The sequence below is a fragment of the Spea bombifrons genome, chromosome 1, assembly GCF_027358695.1.
Source record: "Spea bombifrons isolate aSpeBom1 chromosome 1, aSpeBom1.2.pri, whole genome shotgun sequence".
Taxonomy (NCBI): Eukaryota; Metazoa; Chordata; class Amphibia; order Anura; family Pelobatidae; genus Spea; species Spea bombifrons.
This window is the reverse complement of record NC_071087.1, coordinates 110479560-110493862: the sequence shown is the minus strand read 5'-3', so window position 1 is coordinate 110493862 and position 14303 is coordinate 110479560. Positions and strand designations below refer to the sequence as shown.

General features: G+C 39.8%; 1 protein-coding gene across 1 annotated transcript; it reads right to left on the bottom strand.

Annotated features, from left to right (window-relative positions):
- Nucleotides 1-5165: 5165 nt before the first annotated feature.
- Nucleotides 5166-6298, bottom strand: LOC128465653 (olfactory receptor 2D3-like). Its single transcript, XM_053448188.1, has one exon. The coding sequence runs from the start codon at nucleotides 6296-6298 to the stop codon at nucleotides 5420-5422; it is 879 nt and encodes a 292-aa protein (XP_053304163.1). The 3' UTR covers nucleotides 5166-5419.
- Nucleotides 6299-14303: the final 8005 nt, after the last annotated feature.

The following is a 14303-nucleotide window of genomic DNA, read 5'->3' as shown; positions in this document are numbered from 1 at the left end:
GAGCAATGTATGTGTATGGGCAGTGTGTGTCTGGGCAATGTTTGTAAGCTGTGTGTAAAGGCAGGGGAGTGTGAGGGCGGTGTATGTGTCTACATGTGTGTATGGACAGGCTTGTGTAAGGGCAGTGTATGTGCATACGCGTGTTTATGGGCTCGTGTGTATGTAAAGGCAGTGTGTATGCACAGTTTTTGTGTAAGAGCAGTGTAGGTATTTATATGTCTGTAAGCTGGTATGTGTGTAAAGGCAGGGTTGTGTAAGCGCAGTGTATGTGTATATGCGTGTTTATGGGTGGATGTGTATAAGGGCAGTGTATGTCTATATGGGTGTTTATGGGCAGTTGTGTGTAAGGGCAATATATGCGCATATGCGTGTTAATGGGCAGATGTGTGTGTAAAGTCAGTGTGTATGTGTAAATGTGTGTGTAAGGAAGGTGTAAATAAAATAACCTCTGTGGAAAAATAGCTGGGGGCACAATTTTCCATTCTTGCCTCGGGCGCAAAAGGATCTAGCTACGGCTCCGGTAGCGGAAATCCATAGGTTCAAAAGTCTGTACGAGCGACTCTATTGGTCGCCATTAGGGGGCTCGTCTGCCATCAACCAATGAAGTGCAGATGCATTTTCCACAATTTCTTGTCATTGACCCCCCTTTTGTCTTTTTGGCCCTTGTGTATCGCCCCCAACCAGCACTATGCGTATTTATGCCCCCAGTCTGCCCCTCGGTTTAGTATTGATTTATGTCATGGCCACAGCTGCCACTCTTGTGCATTGATGCCGAGAGCCACACTGCAGGGCAGCATTTTATCTGGGCTGGTCAGAAGAATGTAAAAGTTATATATGTCCTAAAAAACATGGCCGATGTGGTCACCCTAATGCCCCCACTCATTTGTGTATTGTCCCCAGCTAGCACCACATTGTATATTTATCCCACCACCCAGACCCCCTTTAGTATTGATTTATGTGATGCCCCTGCCAGCAACTCCTTGTGAATTAATGCCCCCAGCCAGAATCCTCTTGTAAAATAATGCCTCCCCCTTTAGTATCATGTCAGCCCTGGCACCCTGATTGCATTCACAGGATCTCCCCAACACCCAGATTGGAAGTATGGGACTTGCCACCTTTGCCCCTAAACAACCAGCCTGTGGCAATCTAGCCTCAAACAGCCCCCCTGTGCAATGCCCCCCCTTACACATACATGCAATCACACACATATTTATTTATTAACTCATTCACTAACATCCATTCACTCATTCATATACTCATTCACAGATACTCATTCATTCCCTCAATCACGCATCATTCATACACCCTCCCCCATCCCCTTACCTGAACTGCAGATCTCGGTGCCGCTCCCTCTGAGTTTCTCGCACTCTGTGCGACAACTTCTCTTGTACCTCCCGGGGATGCTGGAATGGAGCAGGGTCATGTGACGTAAAGTCACGTGACTCAGTTGGGTTCCTTCTTGTCCAGGGCGGAGCAAGAGACGTTGAATACATAAGCAGCAGCCCCTGCGGAACTGATCGTGGGGGTTGCGACTCCTGCGATCACGATTGCTGCGGGCTTTTGTCTTGCAGTAATAAACGCCCTGGCGGTGGTGCGGCCGCATCGGCCACTTTAGTGCGCAGCCGGCCGTTTTACTTAGATTTAAGGAGGCCCCCCGGCCCAGCCCACCCCTGATAGAGGGGGTATACAAACTACTAGCTAATGACCTATATTTAGGTTTGCCATATGCCTGAGCACAATAAATATTTTTGTAACATGAACTGATGTGTTAAGGCAACAATGGGCTAATTGTGGCCCAAGCTACACACGCATCCAGCACAAACATTCCATTGGTTTTCTTTGAAATTGTCTCAATAAATATAATTTGATTAAAATGTTTTTATTGGGTATACTGGGATCTGCCTTTAAGAAATATAAAAACACCCATAACGTATTAGCAGCAGCCTTACTTTTCTGTTCTTACTTTCTGTATCATAAAATAAAATAACAGATTAATTTTAAATGCAGTGTCACATTACATAACCCTACAAAAATGTTTTCATGGTGTCTTATGATGTACACTCACTGGCCACTTTATTAGGTAGACCTGTCCAATTGCTCGTTAACACAAATAGCTAATCAGCAATGCACTTAGCTATGTAAACGTGTCAAGACAACTTGAGCTGAAGTAGAAACCGAGAATCAAAATGGGGAAGAAAGGGTGTTTAACCCCTTAACGACAATTGCCGGTCCTGGCACGACACGGAAAAGCATGTGCTTTACGACAATTGACATGCCAGGACCGGCACGTCTTTAAACGGGTGCAGAAAGCGATCTACTTTCGCTTTCTGCACCCAAAAAGCGTTGCTGAATGCCTCGACCTCGAGGCATTCAGCAACGCCGCGATCGGCACGAAGGGGCCATCTCTGGCCCCTCCACGGGGCGTCAACATCCGCCATACTTTGTATGGCAGCGGACGCCCGTTTTAAAAGCGTTTAGGAGGCGATCAACGATGGTGTCGATCAGGAGGCATCCAGCGACACCAAACACTTACCTTTCGATGGGCTGTGACCGCTCCGGAGAGCGGTCACAGCCGCAGCTGCCCGTGATCTTCGCCATCAAGCAAGATGGCCGCCGCCCTGCAAGAGATACAAACAAGTTTTAAAGTTCGCTAGATGGTCCAGACCATCTAGAGAACTCTGGCTCCACTTGCAGGTTGAATACAGGTACTGCATTCACCATGCAAGTCAATGGAGCCCAGCTTTCTAATCACAGTGTGATTAGTAAAAATAAATTAAAAAATAAAATAAAATTAATAATAATTAGAAAAAAATAGTAAAAAAAACAGTAAAATGTAAAAATCATTTCCCACTGATGTCACTATCAGGGGAACCTCCAAGTTGAAAAAAAATGTTAAATTTTTTTTAAAAAAAAGGCAAAAAAAAATAAAATATATATAAAAAATATATTTTTGTGAGCAAGTCCTAAAATTAGCATATTAGCTTAAAACAATTCTCGCATGGAAAGAGTTAAAATACTGGCATATTAAATGCCCGTGGGGTGTCTACTTTTAAAAAATGTATGATTTGATGGGGTAAATTGAATTGGCCGGGTTCAACAATGTACCAATTAACACGGGGGGAAGGATGGCCACACATCTAATTTCCAATTAGAAAAATGCACACGTACCAAATGTGGCCTTTTAGTTCCCCCAAAAAATGACAAACCCATGCATGTGGGGTATCACTGCATTCAGGAGATGTTGCTGAACACATTATGGGGTGTCGTGTGACAGCGCCATATACCAGGAGCTGTAAATTCATGCATAAAGTAGGTGTGTGTGGGAAAAATACACACACAAAAATACTACTGCAAACTTTGAAAAAATGCTGGTGGTAAAATGTGTGCATGCAAAGAGTTAAAATACCAGCATTTAAAATACCCTGGGGTGTCTAGTTTCCAAAAATATATAGGGCATGGGCAGTGGATCCCCAAATGCCAAAGTTCAACATTGAAAAATGTGCATGCCCCAAATGTGGCCCTTTTGCCCCCAAACAGCCAGGCAAAATCATTCATGTGGGGTATCACTGCGCTCAGGAGATGTTGCTGAACACATATTGGGGTGTTTTGTGATAGTGACATAAACGAGAACATTTTAATTCATACCTGAAGTAAAATGTGTGTGGCAAAACAAATGCAAAAAAATGACTACCATAAAGTTTGACATAGGCTGCTGGTAGAATAAGTGCATGGAAAGAGTTAAAATACCAGCATTTGAAATACCCTGGGCTGTCTAGTTTTCAAAAATATATGACTTGATGGGGTAAATTGCATTGGCCGGGTTCAAAGATACCCGAAATGGCACATGGGGGGAAGAATTACCAGATTTGGAAAAAATGGCTTTGAAATAGCAAAACGCTACCTGTACTTATTGCCCCATAATGGGTAGAAAAAAGCAAAAAAACATTGGGTATTTCCAAACTCAGGACAAATAGTAGAATCTATTTAGCAGGTTTTTTCATTACCTTTTATAGATGAGTAAAAGATTTTTCAACTAAAAGTTAGAAACAGTCATTTTTTTCTAAATTTTTCACCATATTTTATACTTTTTTTAATAGTAAATAATATGATACAATCAAAACAATGTCATCTAAAGAAAGCCCTTCTTGTCCTGAAAAAAACAATATCTAATGTGTGTGGGTTCAGTAAACGGGAAAGAAGAAAATTACAGCTAAACACAAGCAGCGCAGAAATGTTAAAAAGGCCATTGTCACGAAGGGTACAAAAAGTAAAATCAGCCTTTGTCACGAAGGGGTTAAGTGACTTTGAAAGTGGCATGGTTGTTGGTGCTAGACGGGCTGGTCTCAGTATTTAAGAAACTGCTGATCTACACGGATTTCCACACACGACCATCTCTAGGGTTTACAGAGAATGGTCCGAAAAAGAGAAAATATCCAGTGAGCGGCAGTTGTATGGCCGAAAATGCCTTGTTGATGTCAGAGGTCAGAGGAGAATGTGTAGACTGGTTTGTCATAACCAAAGTATGCAGAATACCATCTCTGAACGCATAACACGTTGAACCTTGAAGCAGATGGGCTACAGCAGCAGAAGACCACACTGGGTGCCACTTCTCTCAGCTAAGAACAGGAAACTGATGCTACAATTTGCACAGGCTCACCAAAATTGGACAATGGAAGACTGGAAGAATGTTGCCTGGTTTGATGAGTCTTGATTCCAGCTGCGACATTCAGATGGCAGGGTCAGAATTTTGCGTAAACAACATGAAAGCATGGATCCATCCTGCCTTGTATCAACAGTTCAGGCTGGTGGTGTAATGGTGTGGGGGACATATTATTGGCACACTTTGGGCCCCTTAGTACCAACTGAATGTTTTCAGCACCTTGTAGAAAGTATGCCACGCAGAATGAAGGAGGTTGTGAAGGCAGAAGTGTGTCCAACCTGGTACTAGGAAGGTGTAGCTAATGAAGTGGCAAATGAGTGTATGTATCTGTTGATTTATCATAGCTGCTGCTAAACAACATTTCACAGATCTTGGAATTTTTTCTAGTGAATGGGCATAACATAACACAATTTCAATTCTTCATGAGTCAGGTAGGATATTGAAGTGGATTTAAACAAACTGAAGAGTAGAAAGGCCATGTACAATATAAAAGTTCACATGGGTTTATTGCATAGACTCATTCTAATACCGAACACGATGACATTGGCACATATCTAATTGAGTCTTTCATCTGAGACAAACTTTGCAAACATTTTTTATAAATATTTTAAAAATAATTTACATACATGTGCCTGAAAAGCCAGTAGGTCCTCACAAGTGCTAATCATCACATTTTGAGTCAAACATCTTAAATCTAGTGTCTTGCTTGACCTGAACTCTGGCTACTTAAGATATCCTGTTGATTTAGAATACGGAACCTTATCTCTGCAACATTCTGCGGTTTATCTGCTTTAGTAGTGCTTCTTGGATGTCTTTATTTCTCAGGCTGTATATGAGAGGGTTAAGGAGAGGTGTAATGCTTGTATAGAAAATGGAGAGCAGCCATTCCTTGTCAGCCAGACGGTTAGATTTAGGGCGCATATACATAAAGCTTCCACTACCATAAAAAAGCAGGACAACAATTAGGTGAGATACACAGGTAGAGAAGGCTTTCTCTCTGCCATGGCCTTTAGGAATACTCAATACAGATGAAAGAATCCGCATGTATGATCCAAAAATTAAAAGAAAGCATCCAAGCATAAGGAAACCACCCACAACAAAAATAGTCACCTCATTGAAGTATGTATCAATGCAGGAAATCTTTAACAATGGAGGGATATCACAGAAAAAGTGGTTGAGTATTTTAGAACCACAGAATGGTAGCCTGAAAGTGTTGGCAGTGTGAACTACTCCATAAATACATCCAATTATCCAGGCTGCAAATGTCATTTTGATGCAGGCTTCTTTATTCATTATAGTCACATAGTTCAGTGGGAAACAAATAGCAACATATCGGTCATATGCCATTGTAGCCAACAATGAAGACTCAGAGGCTGCCAAAGAGAGGAAGAAATATTGCTGAGCTACACATGATGGAAATGAGATAGTTGGACACTTCAAAAGAAGACTGGTCAGTATTTGAGGGAGAGTGGTAGTAGTGTAACATATGTCCATGAGGGAAAGATTACTAAGAAGATAATACATGGGGATCTGAAGACGGCAATCCATGCTGCTTACAAAGATGATCAATATATTTCCCAACAATGTACCAAGATAAATGAATAGAAACAGCACAAAGTACAATGCATGTAGTGCCATTTTACTTGAAAAAGCATAAAGGATAAATCCATCCTCACTGGTAGAATTTTTCATGTCTAAATAGAGTAGGATAAATCTTTCAGGAATTCCAAAGCAACTTAATCTGGTTCAGTAGTATATTCTTTTATCTTCCTCCTTGTTATGTTAACGGTACTGAGTGTTTGAAAGATGTGCATTGGACATCAGTAAATCTGGACTAGTGAAATGTGGCGACTTCATAAAGATCAGTTAGGTCATTGATATCCATGTAACTTATTTATAGCTATTTGTTATGTATGGCTATTTAGTAATACATACCTTAAAAGGTGATTATGCAACTGCTACATGAGTATAAATTATATTGTTCTTTAAGGAACTTGTCGCTATAAACATTATGCTTCATTTATGTTTCTAATTTCATCAATTTACATAAGATGGGCCTCCTAAATATTTTCAACTAGAATCCTAGAGCCACACACATACATGTAACATGTAAATAGTGTTGTTGGGTCTTCTATAAAAAAAATAACTCATCCAACCCCTTTCCTTTTCTTGTACCACTGGAAAATGTTAACTAGAGCAAGTTTTTATAGTGCAACTCGTATTGTCTTATATTGTGTCCTAAATTCATTGTCTCCTTCATTATGCCTCTTGTCATCGTTCTAAGATGTGGGTCTTGCTGAGATTTTTGTTCTAAAAGCTAGAATTGTGTAAAGTAGGTATAAGTGAGTATACATATCTTTAAAAATTATGCTTATTATTGTAAATAAGTTTATATTCTATTCTTAAATAAAAAGCATCCTAAAGGTATTCTAAGACCTACCTCTATTGCCTCTTTACCGTTGAGACGAATAACCCATTTATGAGAGTTTAAAAATGATTAGGAAGCAGGAAGAAAACACAGCCCAAATATTCTTAAGCAGCTATCTATGTATAAATTTTTCCTACATTTATAATTCATCGTACATTAATTAGGGCTTTCTAAAATAATTTTGTTAAATTGTTCTACTTATGATCTGTCCCAACCACAGCTGAAGTAAATTGTTTCTATAGAGCTTATATACAGTTCGCATGACTGTTTGGCTCACATTGCAAAGAAAAATCACACAGATGAGCACTCTCCTGAGACATCTCTTGTTAACAATCAACAATCCTCCACAGATAATTGAGCAATGCAGATATGGCCAGTGTTGTTTTAATATAACTCCAGGATTAACATGTATTCTAATGTTTTGTTTAGTACCACTGACTTATAGAATAAGTTCTGTATTTTCATCTTATTTAACTCATTACGGACCAGGCTGTTTTTTTATGTTTTGTACCCTTTGTGACCAAGGCTGTTTTTAACATTTTTGCAATGCTCGTGTTTAACCGTGTTTCTCAACTCACATTTAGTGTACTCACACAAGTTATATATTGTTTTTTTTCAGGACAATAAAGGGTTTGAACCCGGCCACTCCAATTTACCCCATGAAACAAACCATCATCAAGTAGACACCCCTTGGGTATTTGAAATGCTAGTATTTTAACTCTTTCCATGTCAGGATTTTTGAGAAGATACATCGCTAATTTTAGCACTTGCTCATTTTGCTGTCCTTAGGACATATGATTTAGAAATGTTTGGGAATTACATTTAAGATCTACTATGATGTCCTATTATGTATTACTATATAGTGTTATAGGTGTTGGTGCCATCTAGTGGCTACTTGCTGTAATCACCAGCATTTAATACTTGAGCATCTTAGCCTTGCCTCCCAGGAGTTTCATAATGCTGGAGGCTGTAAAGGGCAATGTATTTCCTTTTCCTGCCCCTGCAGAGGTTTGTGGGTAAGAGAAGGCAATTTTTCTCACCACATGAGCTGGGAAGAGCACCCAGTGCTGGAGAGACCCTCTTAAAAAATTGTTTATTTTTTTAAAGGACACCATTGCCTCCTAAACTCTTTCAAAACGGACATCCACCACCATACAGTGTACCGTGGCCTCTGATGTTGACCTCAGGCATTACAGCAACACCGTTTAAGTGAAGAAAGCGATCACATTAAGCTTGTTTAATGCCATGACGTGCCAGGCACGCCATTGGTTGTTAACTGACCTTTATTGCATGACGTACTTGGCACCTCATTGGTCGTTAAGGGGTTAAGACATTGTCGTAAAACTTTTGAATTGTTTGAGGGTATGAACTGTGGTAGATTCCTAATTCCATTATATTTTTTGTATCATTTTGTACATTTGAATTTGAATTATTGTCAGTTATGACACTTGTGGTATACAGCATTAGCACTGCCTCCACAGAATTCATTAAAAGGCGTCTTTACCCGGCACTCTGTTTCCTAAAGGTGCACGGCTTAATTTATTATATTGGAGCCCCAAAGATAAATACAGCACTGGCAATAGCCCTAGATTTTATAAGATTTGAAAACAGTTGCTTTCTACTAGACAAATGCAACAGTAGGAGTGACAGTTTATAACTGGTCTGGACTTGTTGTAATCGGTAAGAGATCTTCTTACTCTCCACCTCGCTATGTGGCCATAACATTATGACCACTGACAGGTGAAGTGAATAACACTGATAATCTTATCATGACTCCTGTCATTGGGGGGATATATCCGGCAGCAAGTAAACATTTCATCCTCAAACTTGATGTGGGCACGTGAGCATAAGAACTGATCCACGGAGTAATGGAAGAAAGTGGCCTGGTCTGATGAATCACGCTTACCTGGAGAACACATGGCACCAGGAGGCATCCATTGAGGCCCCTCCTCGCAATTTACAATACTTGAAGATACCACAGCACACCTTCAGATGTCTAGTGGAGTCCATGCCTCGACGGGTCAGGGCTGTTTTGACAGCAAATTGGTGACCTACACAATATTAGGCAGGTGGTCATAATGTTATGGCTGATCGGTGTCTAAGGACACTTCCATAAAGCAAGCAGGAGGATCATTCCTGGTTGGGACATTAAAAAGGTAAGTGAACCTTGTTACAGGTGATTTTAATTTTTTGCTGTTATTCCTCTCCAAACCATAGGACAGGGATGGCGGGTCATCAGATACGGTCTGTGCCCTCAGCAAGGCACTAGCGTACCTAACGGGGGTGGTCCTCACCGGGTGCCGCTCATCAGGGGGGTGCCAACTTGCCGGCACCGGGCACCCCTCCAGAGGCAGACAGTAATGTCCGCTGCTGGAGGAGCAGGCTTGGTTGGGGAGATCAAGGATCTCCCTTTAACCGGCTTAAAATCACTCAAGGGAGCCGGAGGTCTGTTAAAGACTTTCGATACCGCTCCCTTGCGATGCGTGTGGCAACTGCTGCTGTGCGCCGGGATGTTGTCAAATCCCGGCGCACAACACTGAAGCTGCGCCCACCGCCATCCGTGCCCTCTGAACCGGAAGAAGAAGAGCGAAGAGGAGGAAAAAGAGCTGACTGCTGTAACGAGAAAAGTGACAAGGTAGGAAAGCAGGAAAGCATTCAGTAAGAGTGACAGTGAGAGTGGATTAGTATGTGTGGATTAGTATGTGTGGATTGGTAAATATGGATTAGTAAGTATGGATTGGTAAATGTGTGAGAGTGATGGGTGTTATGCTGTTCCATTTCCAATGTCTTTTTCATTATATAATTATGCTCTAAAGTACATCATAATTCCCAACACTCTATACTGTTCCATACATTATATTATATGAATGTGTGTAGCACTGTTACAATCAATCAGGAAAATTAAAAATCAAGTAACAAATAGGGTGACTACATATCCCGGATTGCCTGGGACAGTCCTGCAATTTTTGTCGCAGTGCCGGCATTTCATGTTGAGCACCGGAATATGATGTCATATTCCGGCGCTCAGCAGTGAAGCAGCGCCCAGTGAGGCAGAGGCCTGGTGCTCCCATCGCAGGACCTCCACAGGGTAAGTGAACTACAAGGGAGGAGAGATAGTGGGAAGGGAGAGAGAGAGAGGGGGTAGCTAGTGAGGAAGGGGGTAGTAAGAGCATTGAAATAAATAAAGAGTGAGAATTGTCTGAATGAGTGTGAGTATGAAATAATGTGTGGATGAATTTGTGAGAATGCAGTAATGAATATGTGTAAATTTTTTGTGTGAATGAGTGAGAGAATAAATGATTGTGTGAATGAAAAAGTATTTGTATGTATCATAGATGTGTAACTGATTTGTAAAAAGGCAACGATGGCACAAGCAGGGTGTTTGAGCCTTGAGGACCAAGATGGCACAGGCAGGGTGTTTATGGGACAAATAGGAAGGGCTGTTTGGGGACACAGATGGCAAGTCATATGTGTGTAATTTGGGTGCTGCTCAGGTTTTATGTGGGCAGTGTGGACACCAGGGCTGGCTTTGGGTTGTGCAACCTGTGATTTATGCCTACAATTTAGGGTTTTATGTATACCTTTAATGCTGAGTTTTTATGTCAATTCCATATCTGTCATGCTATTTTCCATACATTATTTATGTATACCTGCAAATACAGGGTTTGTATATCTTATTAGGTTGATCAATACCTGCAGTGCTGTTTCCATGTGTTGTATATTTGATCTATAACCTCAGTGCTGAGTTTACATGTGATTTCCAGTTGATCTATACCTGCAATGCTATGTTTTCATACATTATTATTGTATACCTGCAAATACGGGATTTGTATGTCTGATTCTATGTGCTGAGTTCACGTGTGAACAATAATAATAACAATATTAATACATATATATATATATATATATATATATGATTGCTAACAGCAATCACACTCCTATCATGCCAAGTCATGCTGGAATCTGGGCATGATTGGAGTGTGATTGCTGTTAACAATTATATATATATATATATATATATATATATATATATATATATATATATACTTGTGCATTTGGAATCATACGAACTTGTTTTTGAAAGGAAATTGCCTGCAATGTACATTCATATAAATCTCAGATAACAAGGGCGTTCACTGATTCAGGATACTTTTATACCTATCCCATGCTTGTTTACTAGTCTCTACCACTTCTGCTGGGAGTTGTTTCACTTATCTATCCCTTGTTTGCGTGTTCTGAAGTTTTACTGTTTGCCTGTTAACCAAAGAAGTAATTACTCCAAAGTCTATCTCTTCTGTTGCCATCGACAGAACAGTGTCCCAATGCTATATTTTGCCTTGTATTTTATGTTCCAAGTGCATTATTTAACATTTATCAGCATTACACTGCAACTACCATCCTCTCTTTTATTCTAATTTACTTAAATAATTTGCTCATTGGTTTGTTCCAGCAGGAATGTCTACCATGTTGCAAAATATGGTATCATCTGCAAAAAAGACATACCTTACCATTAAGCACTTTTGCAATATTGCTAATATAAATATTTTTTAAAAAATATGGGTTCTACTAACAATTAGTAAGGTATCCCACTAGAAACAAGACCTTTCTCTCAATATACAACATCCAGAGCTTTATCCGACCTTTTGAGGAAAGGAGACAGGGACTTGGAAGCAGTTGGCAGAGAAGGTATCGTAAGAGTGCAAGAGAGTGGGAGTGAGAGAATGCGTGTGAGAGTGTGAGAGGAGGTGAGACAGCATGAGAGAGTGATGAGTAAGAGGGTTAGAGAGCATGAGTGAGAGTGTAAGACAGTGTGAGAGTGTATGAATGAGAGAGCATGAGAGTTAGTGAGAGAACATGAATGAGATCATAAATAAGTGAGTGTGAGTGAGAGAGAGCATGGATGAGAGTGCGAGAGCGTGTGAGAGAGTGTGAGAGAACATGAGTTAGAGTGTAAGACAGCATGTGTCAGCCAGTGACTGACTTGCTATATATGGATTGCAGTCATGCTGTACCACTGTCATTATCTGAATCAATGTATAATGATGAAAGTTGTGCATTACAACCATCAGTATCTGGATCAATATATAGTGATAGGAGTCAAGCTGTACCACTGTCTGTCTGGATCACTATGTAATGATGGGAGTCGTAGTTAACCACTATCATGCTCAGCATATATTGAGTTATACTCTGCCACCTTCAGGCACCGGGTATAGTGATGGGAGTTATGCTGTACCACCCTCAGTGTCTAACTTACTATCTAATGAGGCTATGCTGTACTTTTGTCAGTGTCTGGTTTACGATATAACGATGGGAGTTATGTTGTACAACTGTAATTGTCTAGCTCAATATATCATGATGGGAGCCATGCAGTACAACCATCAATGACTGGATCACTATAGAGTAATGGGATTTATGCGGAATAACATATGTCAGGCTTACTGTGTGCTTGACATAAGTTACGCGTTCGCACAGATATATGCTTATTCCTAAACAGTCCATTTTAAATACACGCATATATCCTATTTAAAGGCAACAGTCAAAACATAAAATCAATCAATTAAGATGATGCTGTGCATTGGGGCAAACTCATGTACACACACACATATATATAAATGTACTATAAAATACATAGTACACAATCATGAACAAAAAATAACTAGAGAGAAGGTCAGAAGACATTCAGAGAATGTGGATTTCGGATGAAATCTCAAAGCTTTTTGCTTGGTTTTCGTCTGTTTTATGGGGGAGTCTGGCCTCATTTTCAGTGATCTGTACAATTTGACCAAATCAGCAAATTTGCACGAATCCAAAAGCACAAGTTTTTATCTACGAAGTTTCAACATTTACAGACACAGTGCCCATGCAGATACATGCCCTTTGATTCTGCATTATTATCCTGAAACAAATGTTGTTCTTGCCACCAAGTCATTTATAGGTTTGCATACGAGGGTGTAAACTGCACCCCATTGTAGTTTCACATGACTGCAGATAAAATATATTCTGAAACATAAAAAAATGTGTATAAGTAGAAATATTACATTGGTTACGTTGGTTGGTACATAGATGATTACTTTTTATTAGGTCAGGAAGTGCAGAACTGATTGGCCCCTTTTAGATTTTGTCAATTCTAATAATCTTAATTTAAAATGTACTTTGTGTTCATCAGGTGTCAATTTGTGCTATATTGAATATAAGATTTGTAAGTCACCTAAAGTCAGTCCACTTATTATGGATAATGTAGATAATAATGTCCAAAAATCTCCATTATTAAGCATTATTTGGCTTCAACCCAGCCGGAGAAGGTGTAACTAACCATGAAATATTTCCCAGGGTGGGGGGCAAAATACTAGCCCTGCTCAAAGGGTGGGGCATAGGCAGGAATAATTTAAAGCTCAGGTGGGGCTTATATACCCTACCCATTCTCACGGAGCATGGCATCAATGATGTATATTATAGTATAATGGAAAAAGGAAGTCTGATGTGCTGCATATATTTACTCTTATGTATACTGGTTGGTGTACAAACCTATTTAAAACATTAATATTCACAGTGCAGTAGTAGCCTCATATGAACAGTACACAGACGCACTTATATATTTTATTTATTATTCCTGCCCTGGCTAGCCTTGTGTAGGAATCCAGCACTGCTCTCTGGTGATCTCCTGGAGAGGGACGTGCACGGTGATGTGGCTTCTCTCAGATATTTAGCCCAAATCAATATCCTGACATACTGCCTCACAGGCAACCAAATGCACAACATGTTTGACATGTCTAATACTCTCCTACATGCCAATATTCCACATGCTTAGAAGCTAGGTAAATCAAATTGATTTAACTAGTGTTGTCCATAACAATGAATTTCTTAATTCATGAATTTCTTAATTTGTGTATACCAAATTGTGTCTTCATTAATAAATAAAACCATTTTTGCAATATTTCTTTAACCATGGAAAATGTGTTTTTGGCACTTGTGGACGTTTCAAGCAAACCTACAATTTATATAATACAATTATGCATAAACCAAACAAAAAATAAATTTTTCAGAAAATGAGTGGTTATTATACAATTAGTATCAAGATCTTTTTAGCCCAATTGAGATATACTAGACTGACAGAGATGGGGAATGTGATGGCACTCTCTGTCAAGCAATAAAGATTAATGTCAAAAACTCTTGGTAATAAATGTTAGCGACAAATAATACTTTAATAATACATTT